Source organism: Scyliorhinus torazame, chromosome 6, assembly GCF_047496885.1.
Source record: "Scyliorhinus torazame isolate Kashiwa2021f chromosome 6, sScyTor2.1, whole genome shotgun sequence".
Taxonomy (NCBI): domain Eukaryota; kingdom Metazoa; phylum Chordata; class Chondrichthyes; order Carcharhiniformes; family Scyliorhinidae; genus Scyliorhinus; species Scyliorhinus torazame.
The window spans coordinates 243813240-243836517 of record NC_092712.1 but is presented as its reverse complement, the minus strand read 5'-3'; the positions used below and the strand labels follow the sequence as shown (position 1 = coordinate 243836517).

Sequence of the window (23278 nt, the reverse complement as noted above, 5' to 3'; positions counted from 1 at the left end):
ATGTCTGGTACAACTGGAGATTGCCCAGTCACTTAGTGCTGACTGGTTCTAAAACTCCTGTTTCCACATGTCTCAGTAATTCCGGTTCTGCCTTTGCATAAAGTACAACTCGAGCCTTTAGACACGTGGCTGATAATTTTCATGATGATCAGGGACACTTGTACACCTTTCATGGACCCCAATGTGTCTTCAAAAAACATTGTTTTGATCCCGTTTGTTTGCAGCACGGTGGCGCAGTGGGTTAACCCTGCTGCCTCACTGCGCCGAGGTCCCAGGTTCGATCCCAGTTCTGGGTCACTGTCCATGTGGAGTTTGCACATTCTCCCTGTGTTTGCATGGGTTATGCCCCCACAACCCAAAAATGTGCAGGCTAGGTGGATTGGCCATGTTAAATTGCCTCTTAATCGGAAAAAATGAATTGGGTACTCTAAATCATTTTTTTTTTTAAAGTGTTTTTCCATTATTGTCTGTAAAACCAACTTTGAATCAACTAAGCTGTTGACAACACTCCAATTAGTTTAATCCTTTCCAAGTTGGAAACCTTCTTTGCACCACATGGAGTGGTACCTCCTGCAGTTTTGTCCTACTTAGCTCAATCTTGACTGTGATGTAACTTCTCTTCAGTATAGATCCTCGAGCTCCCATCTGGTTTTAAAGGCAGATGGTAAAGTTTTCCGTTCGTAGATGGTCCTGCGAAATTCGGGAGACATCAACCCTGTATTAACCTCCATTTTGATATATTGCCTATTTAGTTTTGGCACTACTCAAAGTGCCATATCACTGTGGACTGAGTAAATTGCTCATCAGAATGAATTGCTTTAATTAATTGTGGTTGTTGGTCTTTTCTTCCACGTTGAGTTTTATTAGTTGAATTTGTCTTGTTAGTTCCTTTGCATGAATTCTGTGTCTTCCTGTTCTCCAGCTCTTGAGGTATGGCCAGTACTACCACAGTTGTTACATTGGCTGTCCCTTGCTCCAGCAATCATCCTGTGAATTGCCCGTTTTTGCACAGATACACCTGTTGCTGGGTAGACATCTGGGCAGCAGCCATTTAATGGATCCTCGTGCTTGCCCTGAATTGAAAAGCCTCTCCTAACCATTGAAATAGCAATATCTAATGCAGTCTTCAGCCTTACATTATATGTTCTGTTAATTTTTTTAAAATTTAGTGTACCCAATTATTTTTTTTCCAATTAAGGGGCTGGTTTAGCACAGTACGGCTGGTTTAGCACAGTGGGCTACAACAGCTGGCTTGTAATGCACAACCAGACCAGCAGCGCAGGTTCAATTCCCATTCCAGCCTCCCCGAACAGGCGCCGGAATGTAGCGACTAGGGACTTTTCACAGTAACTTCATTGAAGCTATTATTATTATATTTGTTTTTATTTTATTTTATTTTTTAGTGTGGCCAATCCACCTACCCTGCACATGTTTGGGTTGTGGGGGCGAAATGCACGCAGACACGGAGGAGAATGTGCAAACTCCACACGGACAGTGGGCCGGGATCAAACCTGGGTCCGCAGCACAGTAGGCGGCAGTGCTAACCACGACACCACCGTACAACCCCTATGTTCTGTTAATAATCATCTTTTGAATGGCCTCATTTTTCAAACCACACACTAAATTGTGGCCAATGAGTTACCAAATTCACACAACTCTGCAAGTCACTTGAGAGTTGTAATGAACTACTCAAAGGTTTCCCCATCTAACTGATTCCTCAGATGGAAAAAAACCTCTTCACAATAATCAAGGTCTTTGTTGCATAGTGATCTTCTAAAATATTTATCAGTTCTTGATATGTCTTATCCCCAGGTTTCTCAGGCTAAATTAGCTGAGCAAATTAACATTTTTCTTCCTTAAGGGCAGCACGGTAGCATAGTGATTAGCACAATTGCTTCACAGCTCCAGGGTCCCAGGTTCGATTCCCGGCTTGGGTCACTGTCTGTGCGGAGTCTGCACGTTCTCCCTGTGTCTGCGTGGGGTTCCTCCGGGTGCTCCGGTTTCCTCCCACAGTCCAAAGATGTGCCCATTAGGTGGATTGGCCATGCTAAATGGCCCTTAGTGTTCAAAATTGCCCTTAGTGTTGGGCGGGGTTACTGGGTAATGGGGATAGGGTGGCGGTATGCGGTTTGGTAGGGTGCTCTTTCCAAGAGCCGGTGCAGACTCGATGGGCCGAATGGCCTCCTTCTGCACTGTAAATTCTATGAAATCTATAATCTCTTATGATATATTGTTGGCTAAAATGTCATAATGGAATCTCTCTGCATATGACTTTTAGTTCTGAGTCCTCATCAAAAGAACCCATCCTGCCTAGATCTCCTGCCATTTATCTAATTACCAGGAAGCTCTCCCACTTGCTTAATTCAGTGGTTTAGTTTGTTATCGATGGATTACCGATTTGTAACACTTTGCATATATGAATTTAAGAAAATATTTTGTTCTCCGCCCACTCTTATCTCCATGTCTTGCTGTACTGCACTTGGCGAGCCCCACAGCCTGACTCCTTGGATTGCCAGTTTAAAATACTCCTACTCATTGACTACAGCTCTGCCTTTAACACCATAATCCCAGCCAAGTTCATATCAAATCTCCAAAACCCAGGACTTGGCTCCTCCCTACATTTGGCTCCAACTCCATCTACAAGTTTGCTGATAACACGACCATTGTGGGTTGGATCTCGAATGATGAATCAGAGTACAAGAGGGAGATACAGAAACCTAGTGGTGTAATGACAACAATCTCTCCCTCAATGTCAGCAAAACTAAAGAGCTGGTCATTGACTTCAGGAAACAAAGTACTGTACACACCCCTGTCTGCATTAATGGTGCCGAAGTGGAGATGGTTGATAGCTTCAAATTTCTAGGTGTGCTCATCACCAACAATCTGTCCTGGTCCACAGATGTTGACGCTACAACCGAGAAAGCACAACAGCACCTATACTTCCTCAGGCAACTAGGGAAATTCATAATGTTCACATTGACTCTTACCAGTTTTTACAGATGCACCATAGAAAGCATCCTATCTGGCTGCACTACAGCCTGGTAGGGCAATTGTTCTGCCCAAGAACATAAACTACAGAGTCGTGAACAGCCCAGTCCATGACGCAAACCCGCCTCCCATCCATTGACTCTGTCTACACCTCCCACTGCCTTGGGAAAGCGGGCAGCATAATCAAAGACCCCTCCCACCAAGGTTATTCTCTTTTCCAACCTCTTCCGTCGGGCAGGAGATAGAAAAGTCTGAGAACACACACGAATAGATTCAAAAACAACTTCTTTCCTGCTGTTACCAGACTCCTGAATGACCCTCAATGGACTGAACTGATAACTCCACGCATCTTCTCCACTGAGTAATATTACACACTATGCTTCAACCGATGCCTGTCTACGTATTTACATTGTGTATTTATGTATGTCCTATGTTTTATCATGTATGGAACGATCTGTTTGGACTGTACACAGAACAATACATTTCACTGTACCTTGGTACAAGTGACAAATCCAGATCGGTGTGCCCTTCCTTCCAATGTTTGACTCAAAAACCTTACTGGTTCTGATCCAGGTATGATTTCCAACTTCGTGTTAATCTGCTGTTTGATGGATCAGTTGAAGCTTGTACACTCCGACGATATTTCTTTGGGGGGGGGGGGAAACATTTTCTTCTCCTCTTCAAATCTGTTCCTTGTCAGGAACTGTAACTGTCCAAAGGAAATAGGCTGCTGAAGCACATGGATTTAATGTAAGGGCAACAGAGGTTTATTGAATAGGTCATCTTCTGGTATTGGGCTAGGCAAAAGCTTGCAAAGCAGCCAATGACATCACATTTGTCATGTGCCTGTTCTTAAAGAGGCATTGCACACAATTACAATAACCTACAAATATAACAGCAGGTAAGTAATGGGGTCAGTAATCTAGTTATTCAGGAGTTAAAACTGCTTTTAATCCTTCTAACCTTTCCTGTGTTCTGCTAAGTATGTCAACCATCCAAAACCTCCAACTTTAATGTAGAATTTCAGAGGGCTCCAGATGCAGCCTCAATGAAGAGTGCAGGCGAGCATGCCAGGAGCAACACCAGGCAAATGAGGTGAAGCTACAACACAGGACTACTTGTGTGTCAAACGGCATAAGCAGCAGGTAATAGACAAGAGCTTAGTGATTCTACAATGAGTGCATCAGATCTAAGCTCTTGCAGTCCTGATAGATCCAGCTGTGAATGGTGGTGGACAATTAAACAACTCATTGGAGGAAGACGCTCCACAAGTATCACCATCCTCAATGATGGAGGTGCCCAGCACATAGATGCAAAAGGCAAAGCTGAGAAATTTACAATAATCTTCAGCCAGAAGTGCTGAGGGGTGATCCATCTCGGCCTCCTCTGGAGATCCCCAGCATCTCAAATGTCGCTCTTCAGCCAATACGATTCACTCCACGTGATATCAAGAAATGACTGGAGGCTATGGGCTCTGATGATATTCTGGCAATTGTACTGAAGATATGTGCTCCAGGGCTTGTGGCACGACCTGCCAAGCTGCTCCAGTGCAGCTACAACATTGGCATCAATGGCTATGCCCAGGTATGTCCTATACATGTGAAACAGGACAAATCCAACCCAGCCAATTACCTCCCTATCAGTCTACTCTCCTTCAGCAAAGTGATGGAAGGAGTCATCAGCAGTCCTATCAAGCGGCACTTACTCAGCAATAACCTGCTCCCGGACTTCCGCCAGAGTCACTTTGCTCCTGACCTCATTACAGCCTTGGTTCAAAAATGGACAAAAGAGCTGAATGCCAGGGGGGCGATGAGAGTGATTACCCTTGACATCAAGGCAGCATTTGACCGAGCATGGCATTAAGGAGCCCTGACTAAACTGGAGTCAATGGGAATCGGGGGAACTCTCCACTGGTTGGAGTCATACCTGGCACAAAGAAAGATGGCTGTGGTGGTCAGCGGTCAATCATCTCTGCTCCAGGATATCACTGCAGGAGTTCCTCCGGTTAGTGTCAAAGGCCCAATCATCTTCAGCTGCTTCATCAATGACCTCCCTTCCATCATGAGGTCAGATGTGGGGATGTTCGCAGATGACTGCAAAATGTTTACCATTCACGACTCCGATAATGAAGCAGTCCATGTCCAAATGGAGCAAGACCTGACAATACGCAGGCTTGGGCTGATGAATGCCATGTTACATTCACACCACACAAGTACATGGCAATGACCATCTCCTACAAGAGAGGATCTAACCACCGCCCCTTGCCATTCAATGGCATTACCGTCGCTGAATCCCCACAATCAACATCTTGGGGGTAACCAATGATCAGAAACTGCACTGGTCTAGCCATATTAATACTGTGGCGACCAGGGCAGGTCAAAGGCTAGGAATATGACACTGTAACATCACCTGGCACCCCAAAGCCTATCCACCATCTACAAGGCACAAGTCAGTGGTGTAATGGAATACTCTACTGGTCTGGATGAGTGCAGCGCCAACAAAAGTCAAGAAGCTCGACATCATCCAGTACAAAGTAGCCCGCATGTTTGCTCCCGCTTCCACAAACATTTAAACTCTCCACCACTGACTAACAGTGGCAGCTGTGCGTGCCATCTACAAGATGCACTGCAGTAACTCACCAAGGTTCCTTAGTCAGCACCTTCCAAACCCACAACCACTGCCATCTAGAAGGACAAGAGTAGCAGATAGCTGGAAACCCCACCACCTGGGAGGTTCCCCTCCCAAGTCACTCACCACCCTGACTGGAAATATATCGCCGTTCCTTCACTGTCGCTGGGGCAAAATCCTGGAACTGTCTTCCTAACAGCACTATGGATGTGCCTACACCTCTGGGACTGCATTTGTTCAAGAAGGCAGCTCACCTAACTAGGGATGGGAAATGAATGCAGGCCTAAACATTGACCACATCCCGTAAAGAAATTTTAAAAAAGACTAGTTGCCCATTGAAGTCCAAACTTGTCACGCAGTTCCTGTGTAGTCAGGGCGTGGATACTTCCAAGGGAGTTTCCCAGCTGTCCTGCAGTGTAGGTACTGTCAGCAGAACTATAAACTACTTCTATTTTGCCATTTCTTATCCTGACCCAAAATATTCTATATTTTGATCCTTTCAACCAAGATCCTTTCTCACTACAGATTGCTTTTATCCTTTATCAACAGAGCTCCCTTCCTGGCCCTTTCTTCCTGCCTTTCCAAAATTTCAAATATTCTTGAATATTTATGTTCCAACCATGATCAATTTGCAACCATGTGTCTGTAATGGCTACTATGTCACATACTTGTTTATTTATATTTGTGTTTTTAATCCATCTATCTTGTTTTGGATGCTGCCTTGGTTTGACCACCCTCCCTGCATTCTCTATTCTAGTCCACACAATCTGCAAGAGTCTCACATGTGTTGTTTAATTCCAAGGACTGAGGTTGCCACCCTCTGGATCCCCATATCTCCCTCTCTTACGGTCACACCTATGTTCCTGACCATTAACCAAATCTCAAGTAGCAAACTGAAGGATGGGACTGTTTCCTGGAATGAAGTGTCCAGGTACACCCCCCCCCCCCCCCCCCCCCCCCCCCCCCCCACACCCACACCCAATCAGCACAAATGTCCAAAGCTCAGACTCCAGTTCATCAATCTGAGCCGAAGTTCCTCAAGCTGCAAACAGTTGCTGCAGATGCAGTTGTCATGGATCAAAATATACTGAATTACATCTTTTCTCATGAGAATTACTTTCTTTGCAGTTTCAATGTTTGTGTTCAGGAATCTACAGGCCAATGGAAGAATTGTAATAGGCATATGCCGACAACTAAACTTTGTGGCAAGGTGCACCAAAGTGCAAGGGACCATTCGAGCTGAGGGAGCTAACATGAATGTAGCATTGTATGGGACAGTAGAGTTAGGGGATAGACACTGTTCTCTGCAACTGAGCATGTGGCTCCAAAAGGTCTGTCTTATGTCAGGGGTGGAGAGGAATGGGAAGAATTCAGTTGTTGCGATCCATGTGGGTCCTCAGCAGCGGTTTGTCTGCAGTACTGCAAGGTACTGGGGTTTTTTTTTTTGAGGAACTGCCAATGGAGAGGGGAGCATACATTTTCCCAGCAGTGTTTTTTGGTTAAGGGCCAGCATGGTAGCACAGTGGTTAGCACAGTTGCTTCACAGCTCCAGGGTCCCAGGTTCGATTCCCGGCTTGGGTCACTATCTGTGCGGAGCCTGCACGTTCTCTCCGTGTCTGTGTGGGTTTCCTCCGGGTGCTCCGGTTTCCCCTCACAGTCCAAAGATGTGCAGGCTAGGTGGATTGGCCACAATAAAATTGCCCTCCGTGTCCAAAAAGGTTAGCTGGGGTTACTGGGTTACGGGGATAGGGTGGAGGTGTGGGCTTAAGTGGGGTGCTCCTTTCAAGGGCAGATGCAGCCTTGATGGGCCGAATGGCCTCCTTCTGCACTGTAAATTCTATGATTCTGTAAATTCTATGAATGATGTCAAAGTAGTAAATGTCAAAAAGAACCTAGAGTCTTGTACGTTGATATTGATTAACAGAACAAAAAACAACAACATTCAGTTGCAGCATGGCTCTGTAATTGGCAAGCTCATTTCAATATGGATCATTATGAAGTGGGAGATTTTATTGGGCAGAATAAAAGGGTGACATAATGTATTGATATCAATTTCAATGAGGAAGAGGAGCACAAGGATCCAGATAAATGCATTACTAAAAATGTGGTCATGAGATCATTATTTAAAAGAAAAGCGAGCAAAACACATTGGGTTTTGTTTTAGAATTATAAAAAGCAGTTGGCTGGAATTCTCTGGCCGTTCGCTGGCGGTGGGATTCCTGATCCCTCCAGAGTGCACCCCTTCCCACAGTGGTGTGGAATGACTCCAATGAGAATTCCCTTTGACAGGACCGGAACAGGTTAGCTCCGATATGGAGCAATACCAACAGCATGGATTCAACTCTTGTACCGACTGAGGTTAGTCATGAAGGCCCCATCTTCTTAACCTTGCCCCCTCGCCTGAGGTGCGGTGACCCTCTAGTTAAATCATCACAAAGCAACTGTCTCCCTCAAAGGGGAGAGTTGCTTATGGTCCTCTGGGACTATGGTGACATTTACATTTTTTAATGTGATTGTTCTGGTTTTCGGTTCAATCCCTTTAAAAATCTACCCTGAAGGATATTATTTGGTGCCTTTTAACTTTATTGTGTGAAAAAGCCTTTACAGATAAACTTGAGAAAAATCCTTTTAAATGAAAATAATTCTGTTTAGAACAAATTGAAACCCATCCTGTTGCGAACTGTATGATGTACAACTGATTCTTATTTGGGCAAAAGTTTGAGTCTAAGTTAAAATGAGATTCAATTTTTATCAGTAACTTGAAATTCTTGTATCAATTACGCCAGACCCTGTTGGTGTGCAAGTCCACATTTGAAGAAAAAACATTCAGCACATGTGTTTGATGTGTCAACTTTGATGGCACGAGTGAAAATGAAGGTGTTTCTTCTGCCGAAGGCTAAATGGAGGTTGCCCAACTCTAGCCTTAATCATACCTGACACACAAGCTTTATTAATGCTGAGTCTAGATATATATTGCTTTGAAAAAATGAATAATTTTGACATTGTTTTTACAGGCTTGATTTAGCAAGAACCATTATGGAGGTTGGTGGTAAGGATAACAATTGTTTTACATATAATCTACACTGGATGTTTTGTTTAAGGAGAGCTGAGTCAGTTTTCCTCTCCCATGCTTCAGTTCGACAGACAAATTGTTTCCAGGCTTCGTTTCTTGGTCTTGAATCAGCCATAAAATAAATTGATAGCCAAATGGTAGTTCCAATTTTTAAAAAAGATTAGTTATTTTCCTCATTTAACTAATATTGGGACATATAATCCAGAAATAAAATCTACCCATAGAAGATTCCTATTGGCCTCAAAATATTAACTCTGTCTCTCCTTTTACTGATGCTGCCAGACCTTCTGAGTTTTTCCAGCATTTTGTTTTATAATAAAGTCTAGCCCTTGGGGAAACCGTCTAAGATGACACGATCCTGACTCTCTCTTTTAACGTTCACCTGTTTGAATGTTTTATAAGGCCACAAAGGAGTTGCCTTCGTCACATGGTAGATCCCAACTGGGCCTGCCTTGGCGGTGCCTAACCGGCTAGCTTTATATATACAACAGCGATAATGGGGGAACTTGTATTTTGCAAGGTTCATGTGGAAGTTAATTTTTTTAAAAAATTAATTTATGGGATGTGAGCGTCGCTGGTTAGGCCAGCATTTATTGCACATTCCTAATTGCCCTTAAGGTGGTGGTGAGTTGCCGCCTTGAACCGCTGCAGTCCTTGAGGTATAGGTAAACACACTGTGCTGTTGGGGATGAGTTCCAGAATGTTGCACCAGTGACAGTGAAGAAATGACGATATATTTCCAAGTCAGGGAGGTGAGTGACTTGGAGGGGAATTTCCAGGTGGTGAGGTTCTGCTGCTCTTGTCCTTCTAGATGGTAGTGGTCGTGGGTTTGGAAGGTGCTGTCTAAGGAACCTTGGTGAGTTACTGTAGTGCATTTTGTAGATGGTACACATGGCTGCCACTGTTCATCGGTGGTGGAGGATTTGAATGTTCGTGGAAGGGGGAGCAATCAAGGTGGCTGCATTGTCTTGAATGGTGTTGAGGATTTTGAGTATTGTTGGAGCTGCACTCATCCAGGCAAGTGGAGAATATTCCATTGCACTCCTGACTTGTGCCTTGTTTATGGTGGACAGAGGGTCAGGGGGTGACTTACTCCAAGCCTTTGACCTCCCTTGGTAGCTACAGTATTAATATGGCTAGTTCAGCTCAGTGGGTATACCCCAGGTTGCTAATTGTGGAGGATTCAGCGATGGTAATGTCATTGCATGTCAAGGGACAATGGTTAGATCCTCCCCTGTAGGAAATGGTCATTGTGTGGCGTGAATGTAAATTGACACTTATCAGCCCAAACCTGGATATTATCCAGGTCTTGCTGCAATTGTAGTTCATTATCTGAGGAGTCGCGAATGGTGCTGAACATTGTGCAGTCATCTGCAAGCATCCCCACTTCTGACCTTATGATGGAAGGGAGGTCATTGATCATAGAATTTCCAGTGCAGAAGGTGGTAACTCAGCCCATTGAGCCTACATCGTCCCCTAAAAGAGCACCTTACCCAAGCCCACACCTTCACGCTATCCCTGTAACCCAGCAACTGCACCTAGATTTTGGACACTATGGGGCAATTTAGCTGGCCAATCCACCTAAACTGCACATCTTTGGACTGTGGGAGGAAACTGGAGCACAAGGAGGAAACCCACGCATTCACATGGAGAACGTACAGACTCCGCACAGACAGTGACCCAAACCAGGTATGGAACCCGGGTCCATAATGCTGTGAAGCAGTAGTGCTAACAATTTTCTACCGTGTTGCCCCACCGCAGCTGAAGACGGTTGGGCCTAGGGCGCTACCCTGAGGAACTCCTGCAGTGATATCCTGGAGCTGAGATGACTGATTTGCAACCACAACGATCTTCCTTTGTGCCAGGTATGACTCCAACCTGTGGAGAGTTCCCCTTGATTCCCATTGACTCCAGTTTAGCTAGGGCTCCTTGATGCCATACTCAGTCAAATGCTGCCTTGACATCAAGGGCAGTCACTCTCACCTCACCTCAAAGTCCAAAGACGTGCAGGTTAGGTGGATTGGCCATGCTAAATTGCCCTTGGTGTCCAAAAAAGGTTAGGAGGGGTTATTGGGTTATGGGGATAGGGTGGAAGTGAGGCCTTAAAGTGGGTTGGTGCAGACATGATGGGCCGAATGGCCACCTCCTGCACTGTATGTATCTATGTAAAATTGAGCTCTTTTGTCCATATTTGAACCAAGGCTGTGACCAGGTCAGAAGAAGGTGGAACCCAAACTGAGCGTCCGTGAGCTGGTTATTGCTGAGTAAGCACTGTTGATAACTCCCTCCATCACTTTGCTGATGATGGAGAGTAGACTGCTTGGTTGGGTGGTAAATTTCTGGGTTGGATTTGTCCTGTTCCTTGTGAACAGGACACACCTGTTCCCACCCCTTAAGACCCTTGAGGGTTATAACAGAATCTTTCAATTTCCACCATTGCTGTAGCACCAAATAAGCTCTAACTAAAGTCACAAATGACCTCTCCAATGATTGACTAATTGTTGGTCTTGTTAGCATTCTTTGATATAGTTGACAATACCTTCCTTCTCCATGGTCTTGCAATGAAATGCCTTAACTTGGTTCAACACTTGGCTGTTGGATAGTGTCCACAGCATTTGCAGTAATTGTTCATTTTCCTGCCAAATAAATACAGCAGGCATCACTCGAAGATCAATCCTTGGGCAATCTCTTCTGCCCCACTACATGCTTGGCTTCCTGACATAAACTGATGACAGTTCCAATTCTCCACTTTGTCTTTGGTTATCAGTCTGGCACCCAATGTTTGATCTGTGATTTCATACATTAAGCAGACTGTCTTAGACCTACTGCTAATGCCACTGATGCAATCTTCTATTTAACCACTTCTGACTAAACCAGATCTGGGTGCTCCAGTGTTCTCCCACAGTCCAAAGATGTGCTGTTTAGGTGGATTGACCATGATCAGTGCTCAGGGATAGGCAGGGGATTATGGCTAGGTAGGGTGTTCTTCCGGAGGGTCGGTGCAGTCTTGATGGGGTGAGTGACCTTCCTCATCAATAGTGATTCTATCATTTTAATGCCCACACAGTTGATCTTTAATTTGCCATTCTCCAACAAATTTGGGTATTATAAAACTCTTCTGCCTATATTTCATCACACAGCCATGTTCACAGCCTGCTCATGTCTTTGCCGACCTATATTTTCTTTTGAGTCCAAGACTGTCTCCACCTTGAAAGAAAATCTACATTTTGGCTTCTCGTTCGCCTCCCAACTCGCTTACCATCCTGACTTGGAAATATATTGCCGTTCCTTCACTACAGCTGGGTAAAAATCCTGGAACTCCCTCCTGAAGATCATTGGGTGTACCTACACCTCCGAGACTGCAGTGGTCCACGATGTGGACCAATAAATGCTGGCCTGCAACCCATAAACTAATTTTTAAAAAATATTCATTTTATAGATTGACTCTTTGCCACTTATGAAAACATTCGGTAACGCCTCTTTAAATTTCCACCCTGATCCCAAACTGATGTCTCAGTTCTCCTGGCCTCTTATGAGTTTCCGTTTCCTTTGTGCTACCATTTGTTTCCTTTCCTAAACCCCCATCTCTTTAAGGCTATTCTGAGTTGAGTCCAAATTTAGTTTTCAGTATTGGACCATGGTATTTGGTAATTCAGTTACCATGTTCAAGTTATATATTGTTATTTTTATATTCCCATTATAAATTTCTGTGTCTTCCTTTACAATAGAAAGACACTATGTAAGCCTGTAATGTTTCAATTATAGCATTCCTCCAGCAGCAGTAAGCAGGCGTAAATTTAAATGAGTAGTTTCCACCGTAAATAGGGGAATATGCACTGGGGGTTCAGTGCATATTCCCCAAAACTATTTACCATCTATACTAAGACTGAAAGGACCAAATATATGGCTTGTAAATTTGCTGATGGCACCAAGGTAGATAGGAGATTAAGTTGTGAAAAGGACATATAAATTGTGCAAAGTGATCTAGTTTGGTTATGCCAGTGTGCAAAACATTGGCCGATGGAGTATAATGTGGGAAAATGTGAACTTGTCCATTTTAGCAGGAAGAATAGAAAAACATAAAATCTTAAATGGGGAGAGAGACTGTGGAAAGAGGAATTTAGGTGTGCTGGTTAATGAATCATTTAAAAGGGTTAATATTCAGGTACAGCAAGTGATTAGGAAGGCAAATGGATTGTTGGTGTTTATTGCAAGGGGAATAGAGTATAAAAGTAGGTACGTTTTGCAACAGTTGTACAGCACATTAGTGAGACAACAGATGGACTTCTCTGGTCTCCTTACTTACTTATGAAAAGATATAAATGTAAGAGAAGCTTCATTGAACTGCTTCCTAAGGGGTTATCTAACGAGGAAAGTTTGAACAGGCCAGGCCTGTATCCATTGGAGTTTAGAAGAATGAGAGATGATCTGATTCAAATGTAGAAGATCCTGAGGGGATTTAGTGGGATGGATGCCAGAGGATGTATCCATTTGTGGGAGAGACTGTCGATCCAGGGGATGTCATTTAAAAATAAGAGGTCTCCCATTTAAGATGGAATGAGAATTTTGTTTTCTCTGACTGTCGTTTGGGAAAGGAATTCCACAGACTAGAGAACAGTGGAGGCAGGGTTGTTGAACATTTTAAAGGCTGGGTTGGTTAGATAGTTTTGTTTAACAGGGAAGTAGAGGGGAGAGCACAACCTGATCAGACATGATCTTATCGATTGGCCTAATCCTCCTTATTTCTATGTTCAATTTGCGTCTACATCCATAGCCATTCCAGAACTTTCAAGTAGTCTGTCCCACGTGTTCTCACTGCTCTAAACCAAGGTCCCGAAGGTAGCTACTTTGCAACTAGTTATTATGGACTCTGAAGCTTCAAACTCTACCGATCCATGTAGGTCGGCAGTATTGTTCAGTGGTGTAGGTTGGTGATGCTGTTGCTGGTCAACTTCTGAGGTGTGATTCACACTGCTTGATTGCTGTCTTCCTCGTGATTGAGATATTTGTTATGCTGAATCATGAATCTAATAATTTTGCCTGCAAAGGTCATCTTGAACGTATGTTATCCAAAACATTGCTTTGCTGTTTAACTCGCATATGTTCTGAAATCAGGGCTGGGATTCTCCGTTGCAAATCCACCCTGGTACCACTGCTAACAAGGGTGGAAAATTTGACACTCTGCCAAATCTCCTATTCACTGCAGCGGGACTGCAGAATCCTGCCCATGGTCTCTGAACTGAAACATCAACTCTGCTTCTCTCCACAGATGCTGTCCTAACCTGAGTATTGCCAGCGTATTTTTATTTCACATTTTCAGCATCTGCTTTTCCACATGTTGACTCACCAGGCTAGCTTTGTGGGATAAAACTACTGTAGTTTATCTCTTCAGCTCATCTCTCTAATCATAGAACCAAATCTCAACAGTTTTACGATTTAAAAAGTTCCTGTTTATCTTTTACATGTTGCAAGTTGACCAAATGTAGTCTGATTATTTTCCACTGTGATATCGCAGCATAACTTCATGTTTCACCTCGCTTTGCCATGATTTAATTGACAGAATTTCAGATATTCTTTTCTCAATTAGACTATGAAATTCAGGTTGCCATTTCTGAAGCGTTGTGCCGAATGACTGATAGAAAGACAAGAGAGGGTCTTATTTGTAAATGGTTTGATGAACCACATGCGAATGCTTTCAAAGAGATCAAAGATTCTGAATTTGAAACAGTAAGTACATTTAAATATCGATGGGAAGATTAAGAATTTGAAGAATTTTGATTGCTTGGATGTGGGGCTGGTTACTGAGCCAGTAATTTGACTGTATAAATTTAATTTTGTTCTTCCATGCAGTGTGATTCTGTGTTGCACTAGTAGCTGAAAGTATTGGTTATAAACTGCAATATGAAATATTTAAATTGTACACCTGAAAATTGGATGTGCAGAGATTCTGCTTGATTGAAGGTTGAATACCCCAAATTAAGGTTTCAAACAACTGGTGAATTTTGAAGCCAAGTTCATATTATTTTTGCTTGCAGATCTGTGGAATTCTTAGCTGAAAATAAATATAGTTTGATGAGACCTTTTTCAAGAAGCTGATGTTGGGCAGGAAAAGTTGGTGCTGCCACATCTTAACTGCTGCTGAAGCCCTAACCTATATCTTTTGATGCCTTACTTGACTATTCCATTTTTAGCTGGCATTCTATCTTCCAATCTCGAGAAATAAACTTATCCAAAATTCTGTTGCCTGTACCTTAACTTGCACCAAGTCCCATTCACCCACAGGCCTGGGGTTACTGAGTTGTATTGGCTCCTGGTTTAGCGATTCTTCAATTTTTAAAATTTGATCTGTGTTTCCAATTTCCACCATGGCCTCAGCCCTCCATGTCTTTAACCTTCTCCATCCTTCCAGCCCTCTGAGATTGACAAATCACTCCACTATTGGCATTGCCCCTTCAACTACCGAGCTTCTGGAATTTCCCCACCACCCTCCATGCTTCCTGCCTCTTTATCTCCCTTTCTTCCTTTTAAGGTGCTAATTAAAACTTACTTTTTAAAAAAACAAGTATTTGGTCATCTACCCAAAAATTCCTTTCATGACTTGCTGTCAAATCTTGTTTTAACAGCTTTGGAGTATACTAAAGATGATATGAAAATGCAAGTTTTATCAATATTGAGCATCATTAAGGCAAACTAGTTTGATTCAGAACTTGTACTGCGTGAGGAAGACAAAAATATTGTGGTAGCGAGTGTGTGGAAGTTGGGTGGCTAGAGTGATTCTATTTGTCTTTGAAATGGTGTCTCTCCAAGTAAAGGTTATTTGGGTGTTGAGGTTATGTGCTGTTGCTTGTGTACAGGATAAACATGAATACAAGATTGGTTAAACACAAGACCAGCTTTCTCCTGTGTTATAGTTTCTATGCATCTGATAACTATGCACTCTAATCTGAATTGGGCTCCTCCTTGGTTTACTAGAAGCTGCATAATCAACTGCTTTTTAAGGATTGTTGAGCCTCAATTTGCTCCCACAGGACCCCCATTTCTGTACTACCATAACAAGTTTGTCCTGTTTTTTAATCTAATGTTGACAGTTTTATGTTGTACTGAATGTAATTAAAGTGCTTTATTTAGATGCAAGTGATTCCCACTCCAAACTCTAAGCATGTGTGGCTTATCTATTTTGTCACAAGACATTCTTCAACACTGGAGCAACCATTACCATTTCACAGTCATCTTTGATTATCAGTTTTTAATGCTCCTGCTGACTTGGGATTATGTTGTCTGAAGATGATCCTTTGGTATACACAAACATATTTTCCTTTATTTTGAAGGATTGTAGAACATTTCTCAATGCATTAAATGAAAGTCTTTGCAACAAAAGAAGGTAGGATCTTTTGCATCAAACAGTTTTAAAATCTTAGCTGTGCTGAATGTATATCTTTAATTCATATGTAAACTTTAGTCTTCATTATCATGGCTTGCAGAGTGCCAAAATAATCAACTCAACTCAACCAAAATTGGTACATGAAGGTGTTCATTGAATGTATGTGAATCATTTCTTGGGTGCAATGTGTTTCAACATACATTCCACTTCAGGAATATACTTGACCTCTTCACAGATGCTGGCAGATCTGCTGAGTTTTCCCAGCAGTTTGTTTCTATGCCATATACGCCTACAGGCAGCACACCAGGTAGCATTTTAAAACCAGTAATCCATCCCCTCCCTGAACACTTTAATAATTCACTGCATTCAGTGCCTTGGACAAATACACATTGCACTAAATGCAGCCAGTCATATATTTTTTGGTCAACACGTGATGGTTGGACAAATTCCTCCAGAAGGTTTGTTAATGCAACAGTTGTCATCTGAGTTGTTGTCGACATGAACAACACCATCACCGCGGTGACCCCCAAGGTTACTTTGTATTTCTCACCTTCATGCTGTCTCTCTGGGACATCACCTTAAGGCAGTTTTCACATCAACACTGATGACATCCAGTTCCACCGTACTCTGCATCTCTTGATGACTCCACCAGACAGTTTATCTGACAACCAGGACTGAATGAGGAGAAAATTCCTCCAATTGAATATTGGGAAGATTGAAACCAGTGTTTTCATTCCCACTCCAAACTCTGTTCCCTCGGTGCCAACTCTATCCCTGTCCCTTGCATAACTGGCTCAGATTAAAGCAGTCTGTTTGCAAAATTGGTGTCCTATTTGATTACAAGATGAGCTTCTGATATATTTTTGCCATCACTCAGGTCATTGATTTCCACCTTCATATCATCGTCCTTCTCTCAGCTCAACTGTTGCTGAAAGTCTCACTCGTGCCTTTGTTATCTCCAGACTGACTGTAGACCGGGCGGTCACGTATATGTTGGGATGACGGAGTGCAAAAGGTATGTGTCGGGAGTGACGGAGTTCTCCCGGAAGGTGGGCAGATACACAGCATGTAGAAGCTGCTCAGTTACTGTTAATGGGCATCTACTGTTGTTGGACCCAGGTCGCAAGTTACTTGTACACGAGGCGGGATTCTTCAAAATGCGGGCGTTTCACTCTGGACTTTCTTCAAGAAAGTCCAGAGTGATTCTCCTACCTGAAGGGGGCTAGCAGGGCCCCAAAGTACTCCTCGCAGCTCTGCCTGCTGATACGGGGCCCTGCACTCAGTTGGGAGTCTGCGCGTGGCGGCGGCCCCACGCAACATGGCGGACTCACAACACTGAGCAGCCCCGAAAATATAGGCACCCCTGAGATCTCGCGCACCCCCGAATCGGTGGCCCCCGATCGCTGGGGCCATCCCGGAGGCCCCGCCCAGTGAAGGATCCCCCCCGCCCCCCCACATGTGCGGCGCAGACTGAGTCCGCAGCCCCTGCCGACCGTTCCCGACAGGCAAAACACAGTTCGAACCACGCCATCAGGAACTCTGCCAGTTGTCATCGGTGAATTGCGGGGGGTTGGGGTGTCAATGGCTCCCTATCCGTGCCGCGTAAACCGCGATTCGTGGCAATTCTCCGGGGACCGGAGAGTCACAGGAGCGGTGTTACGCCGGTTTTCGCCATCAACGCCCATTCTCTGCCCCGCGCTGATCACGATATCGGCGCAGAGGCTCTGAGAATCCCACCCATGGTGTCAGGAATTGGAAGAATGGCACAGAGACTTTGCTGCATCGACCCGTTTGTGTTTGAGGAAAGCGTCGCAGACCTGAACGAAATTCGAAAAAGTGTAAAGTGTGGTTTGTCTACTACGGTGCTGAACAAATCAAGGATGGTATAGGCGTATACTTTCCTAAATTTAGTGGGTCTTAGAGGCGGTTGAGAAATTGAGTCCTTATTATTCAAAGGAAGATGAGAAGGATCACAAAATATTGCTGAAAAAGTTTAAATACATATGTATGTCAATAAAGAACATCATACTGGATTGGCATGAGTTCAGTATAACCAACCAAATGTTTGCGGAGTCAATTCCATCATAGGCTGACACTTTAAAAATTGTAGCAAAGAAATGCGAGTTTCCATACTGGTGTGACCATCAATTCACTCGAAGACACGTGGTTACTCCGATTTTGTGCAAAGCCTCAAAACGCTTTACTGTGAGAGCGCAATACTATTATGGAGGAAGGTGAGGTTTTCACCAGATTAACCATACCTTCCGCAAGTCAAAACTAGAAATAAAGAGGCCAAGTTTAATGCCCTGCCCCGGCAGTTGCTGTACGAAATTGACCCATACCGGGCAGCACGGTGGCACAATGGTTCGCACAGTTGCTTCACAGCTCCAGCGTCCCAAGTTCAATTCCCGGCTTGTGTCACTGTCTGTACGGAGTATGCACATTACACGGAGTATAAGGGTCTGTTTAGCACAGGGCTAAATTGCTGGCTTTGAAAGCAGACCAAGGCAGGCCAGCAGCACGGTTCGATTCCCGTAACAGCCTCCCCAAACATGCGCCGGAATGTGGCGACTAGGGGCTTTTCACAGTAACTTCATTTGAAGCCTAATTGTGACAATAAGCGATTTTTATTTCATTTCATTTTCATTTCACATTCTCCCCGTGTCTGCGTGGGTTTCGTCCGGGTACTCCGGTTTCCTCCCACAGTCCAAAGATGTGCAGATTAGGTGGATTAGCCATGCTAAATTTCCCCTTGTATCCAAAAAGGTAAGGTGGGGTTACTGGGTTAGGGTGGAGGTGTGGTCTTGGGTAGGGTGCTCTTTCCAAGGGCCGGTGCAGACTCGATGGGCCGAATGGCCTCCTGCATTGAAACTCTATGATTCTATGCTGCACCAGATCCCAATACTCAAATGGACCTCATGGGATGTGGCGGATAAATGTTCTGCACAAAAAGTGTAGTCACCCTCCACTGCATACAGGGCAGTTTTTGGTTTCCTGGTCTTGACCAATATATGAAGCTTTTGTATCTTTGGGACAGCGTCACACTGGGATTAATCCACCTTGGTCCAGATGTACACATTCTGCAGCAATCGGCCCCAGAAATGATGGAATATAAAGACCTATTCAGCTGCAATGCCATCGAGAGGTTACCTATAATAACTTGCATGAGGTTACTCCACCAACAATCTAAGCTCGAAGTGTCCCTGAACGATAAAGGAAAAAGTAATTCAGCTGGATCACATGACGACGCTGTGTCAAGTCCCCATGGACAAGGCCACAGAATGGCAATAGCAACTGCTGATCCTCTGTGCTTCCCAGGGTCCTGCCCTTTATGTTGCTTTGTTTGTCCTGCCTAAGTACATCACCTCACACTTACCTGGATTGAATTCCATTTGTCACTGATTGATTAACCCATCTGACCAGCCCTTCTATTATCCTCCTGTAATCTAAAGCTAGCCTCCTCACTACTTTCCACCCCACCAATTCTTCTATCCTCCCCGAACTTGAAGTCTAAATCATTTTTATATAAACAACAAGGGTCCCAACACTGATCACTGCGGGACCAGGGTCGTACTATGCAGGAACATGATGCATGTCTTTGTCTAGTCCTCAACCGGATCAGGACCATGTAGCTAAAGCTCAACCCTGCTAAATGCAAACTCTGGATCAACCAGGTTCCTTATGTGGGTCACTTGCTTGCCGATGATGTGAGGCCAGATCCAGACAAAACGGCGACTGTATGATAGATTACAATTCCAGGACAAGCACATCCTTAGTGTGATAAATTATCTTTCCAAGTTCTTTCCTTGCTGTCAAGTGGTCACTGGACCTCTTCTTCAGCTCCTCCATCAAGATGTGGAATGGTTTTGGCAGGAACACTGTACTATTGCATTTAAACAGCTCAAGCAGGCACACCCTGCCCTTCTGGTGCTACATATTTGACGTTTGAGCCCTTGTGCTTCTGTCAGCAGATGCCTCCCAGCACAGACTGTCAGAAATTTCATGACTTCATATATGGTCGTCCTGCAAGTGTTGTAACCGATAATGAACCACTCACCCACTATTCATAAAAATCCTCTTCACATTGCGCCTTCTCGAGCTGCAGCGCTACAATGCTACAACTTTGGTGTTGTCTACAAACGTGTAAGGAGCTGGACCTTGCTGATCCTTCTGGAGCCTTCCTAGCTACCATGGACCAAGAAGATCATGAGGAGGACATTAACATAATGACCATACGGGTCCTCTCATCTCATTGAATCGAGAAACTTGAGCGTTCCTTGAAGGCAATCTCGTATGCAGACATTCGACAAAGTCCTTATGAACAGCTGGCCAGAGCCCTCAAAGGAACTTAGCTTTGCACATTCTTCTCTATGCACGGGGAGATAACTGTACAAGACAGGCTGACATTGTGTGGTCAGCAATTCATCATACCTCTTTTGCAGAGGTACTCCTCCAAGGGCAAAGGAATCCTGATTCTGGCCATCGATATATGTAGATATGGAGATAGACGTATCCAGGTGTGGCTATGTAATCTACTCAAGCCACATCAAATCAAAGAACCATTGCACCTACGTGAGGTCCCAGATTTCCCATGGTCATTCACTGCGACTGATATTTTCAGATGCAACGGTCTTATGACTTTGCATGTGACTTTGAGCACATCATGAGTCGTTCATTGTAACCCCAATTCAATGGCCTGGCAAAAAGGGCAGTGCATTCAGCCAAGCACATGGCTGAGAAATGTGCCCGAGACTGCAGAGAGTTCGATGCTGTGCTCTTCAGCCTGTGGAATATGTCCAGACAAGATCTACCATCGTCACGCAGCATATGTTCTCTGGGCGCAACAGGATCACTATTCTCATGGCCACGTTCCCCTTGTAACCAATGGTCGAAACCAACCTTGTGAAGTGGCAGCATAGGAAAAAGAGACACCCCAAGGAGTTCAGGCTGAAGAGCTCGTCATGTTTAGTAGAGTAAGACATGGGTAGTGGGGTGAAGAAGAAGCTGCTACAATTAGTTTAGGATAGTTGTGAGAGCGTTCAAATTTGCTTAAAATTTGGCACGATGGGCTCATTTGAGGAAGATTCAGGAAATCATACGCACGCCTCTCTGCTTCTGTATCTCACTTTCTGTCCCGAAGACACTCTGACCAATTACTCTGCCCGAGCCTTTGGTCATCTGACCACATCTCCTTACATGGCTCGGTGTCCATACTTTGGACATTCTGAATTCTCCCTCTGTGTACCCGAACAGGTGCCGGAATGTGGTGACTAGTGGCTTTTCACAGTACCCTCATTGCAATTATTAAGTGTTGAGGAGCTGAACTTGGACACTTAAACCATCATATTTGCTGTGAACATTTTCTTAAACAATATCAAGAGAGAGCAGATCAGGAGGTTACTCAGTGATTTTTAAAAGATTCGGATCAGATACTGAGTTTTGTTTAAATGACCAACATTTTCAAGCATTTAGATTCTGAAAATAAATGAAGGAAATTAAAGTTTGTTTTTTTTACTTCAGCAAAAAGGTTGTCTTCCCAAAGTGTTTACCAGATGATTTATAATTTGATCCAGCCTTGTCAGGAATCTTTGTGCAGAGCAATATATATCCACGATTGTTTGTAACAATCAAGTTTGATTCAGTTGAGTTTTAAAAACTATGATCTGGCATCAGATATTACGTTATTTTTTTAAAAATATATATTTTATTCAAAAGTTTTGGCCAACCATAACAGTACATTGTGTATCTTTTACACAGTAATATAACAATATAAATAACAATGGCCAGTTTTTTTAAACAAGAAATAAATAATATATAAACAACATCAAAATTAAAAAACAAAACAAAACTAAATGGCAACTGCCTTGTCCAAAATAAATACTCTCAAAATACAATTCAGCAGTCCAGTATACAATTACCTATAACAACAACCTATACATATTATACTTATACACTAACATCCCTGAGAGTCCTTCTGGCTCCCCACCCCCCCCCCCGGCTGGGTTGCTGCTGCTGTCTTCTTCTTTTCCATTCCCTCTATCTTTCTGCGGGGTATTCGACGAACGGTTGCCACCGCCTGGTGAACCCCTGAGCCGATCCCCTTAGGACGAACTTAATCCGTTCCAGCTTTATAAACCCTGCCATGTCATTTATCCAGGTCTCCACACCCGGGGGCTTGGCTTCCTTCCACATCAACAGTATCCTGCGCCGGGCTACGAGGGACGCAAAGGCCAAAACATCAGCCTCTTTCGCCTCCTGCACTCCTGGCTCTTCTGCAACCCCGAATATAGCCAACCCCCAGCTTGGTTCGACCTGGACCCCCACCACCTTCGAAAGCACCTTTGTCACCCCCACCCAAAACCCCTGTAGTGCCGGACATGACCAGAACATGTGGGTGTGATTCGCTGGGCTTCTCGAGCATCTCGCACACCTATCCTCTACTCCAAAAAATTTACTGAGCCGTGCTCCAGTCATATGCGCCCTGTGTAACACCTTAAATTGAATCAGGCTTAGCCTGGCACACGAGGACGATGAGTTTACCCTACTTAGGGCATCAGCCCACAGCCCCTCCTCGATCTCCTCCCCCAGCTCTTCTTCCCATTTCCCTTTCAGCTCATCTACCATAATCTCTCCCTCGTCCCTCATTTCCCTATATATGTCTGACACCTTACCGTCCCCCACCCATGTCTTTGAGATCACTCTGTCCTGCACCTCCTGTGTCGGGAGCTGCGGGAATTCCCTTACCTGTTGCCTCGCAAAAGCCCTCAGTTGCATATACCGAAATGCATTCCCTTGGGGCAACCCATATTTTTCGGTCAGCGCTCCCAGACTTGCAAACGTCCCATCTACAAACCGATCTCTCAATTGTGTTACTCCTGCTCTTTGCCATGTTCCAAATCCCCCATCCATTCTCCCCGGAGCAAACCTATGGTTATTTCTTATCGGGGACCACACCGAGGCTCCCGTCTTTCCCCGATGCCGTCTCCACTGCCGCCAAATTTTCAGAGTAGCCACCGCCACCGGGCTTGTGGTGTATTTCTTCGGTGAGAACGGCAATGACGCCGTCACCATAGCTTGTAGGCTAGTCCCCCTGCAGGACGCCCTCTCCAATCTGTTCCACGCCGCTCCCTCCTCTTCTCCCATCCACTTACATACCATTGAGATATTGGCAGCCCAGTAGTACTCACTTAGGCTTGGTAGTGCCAGCC

The 23278-nt window shown here is 44.2% G+C and overlaps 1 protein-coding gene across 1 annotated transcript in view; it reads left to right on the top strand.

The window, feature by feature from the left end:
- The window catches only part of LOC140425861 (uncharacterized), a 148894-nt gene that overhangs the window by 28772 nt on the left and 96844 nt on the right, over positions 1 to 23278 (top strand). Inside the window, exons 2-4 of the mRNA XM_072510245.1 lie at positions 8631 to 8665; positions 14277 to 14416; positions 16018 to 16070. Of these exons, the coding sequence (XP_072366346.1) occupies positions 8631 to 8665; positions 14277 to 14416; positions 16018 to 16070 (228 nt within the window). The remainder of the gene's footprint in view (positions 1 to 8630; positions 8666 to 14276; positions 14417 to 16017; positions 16071 to 23278) is intronic.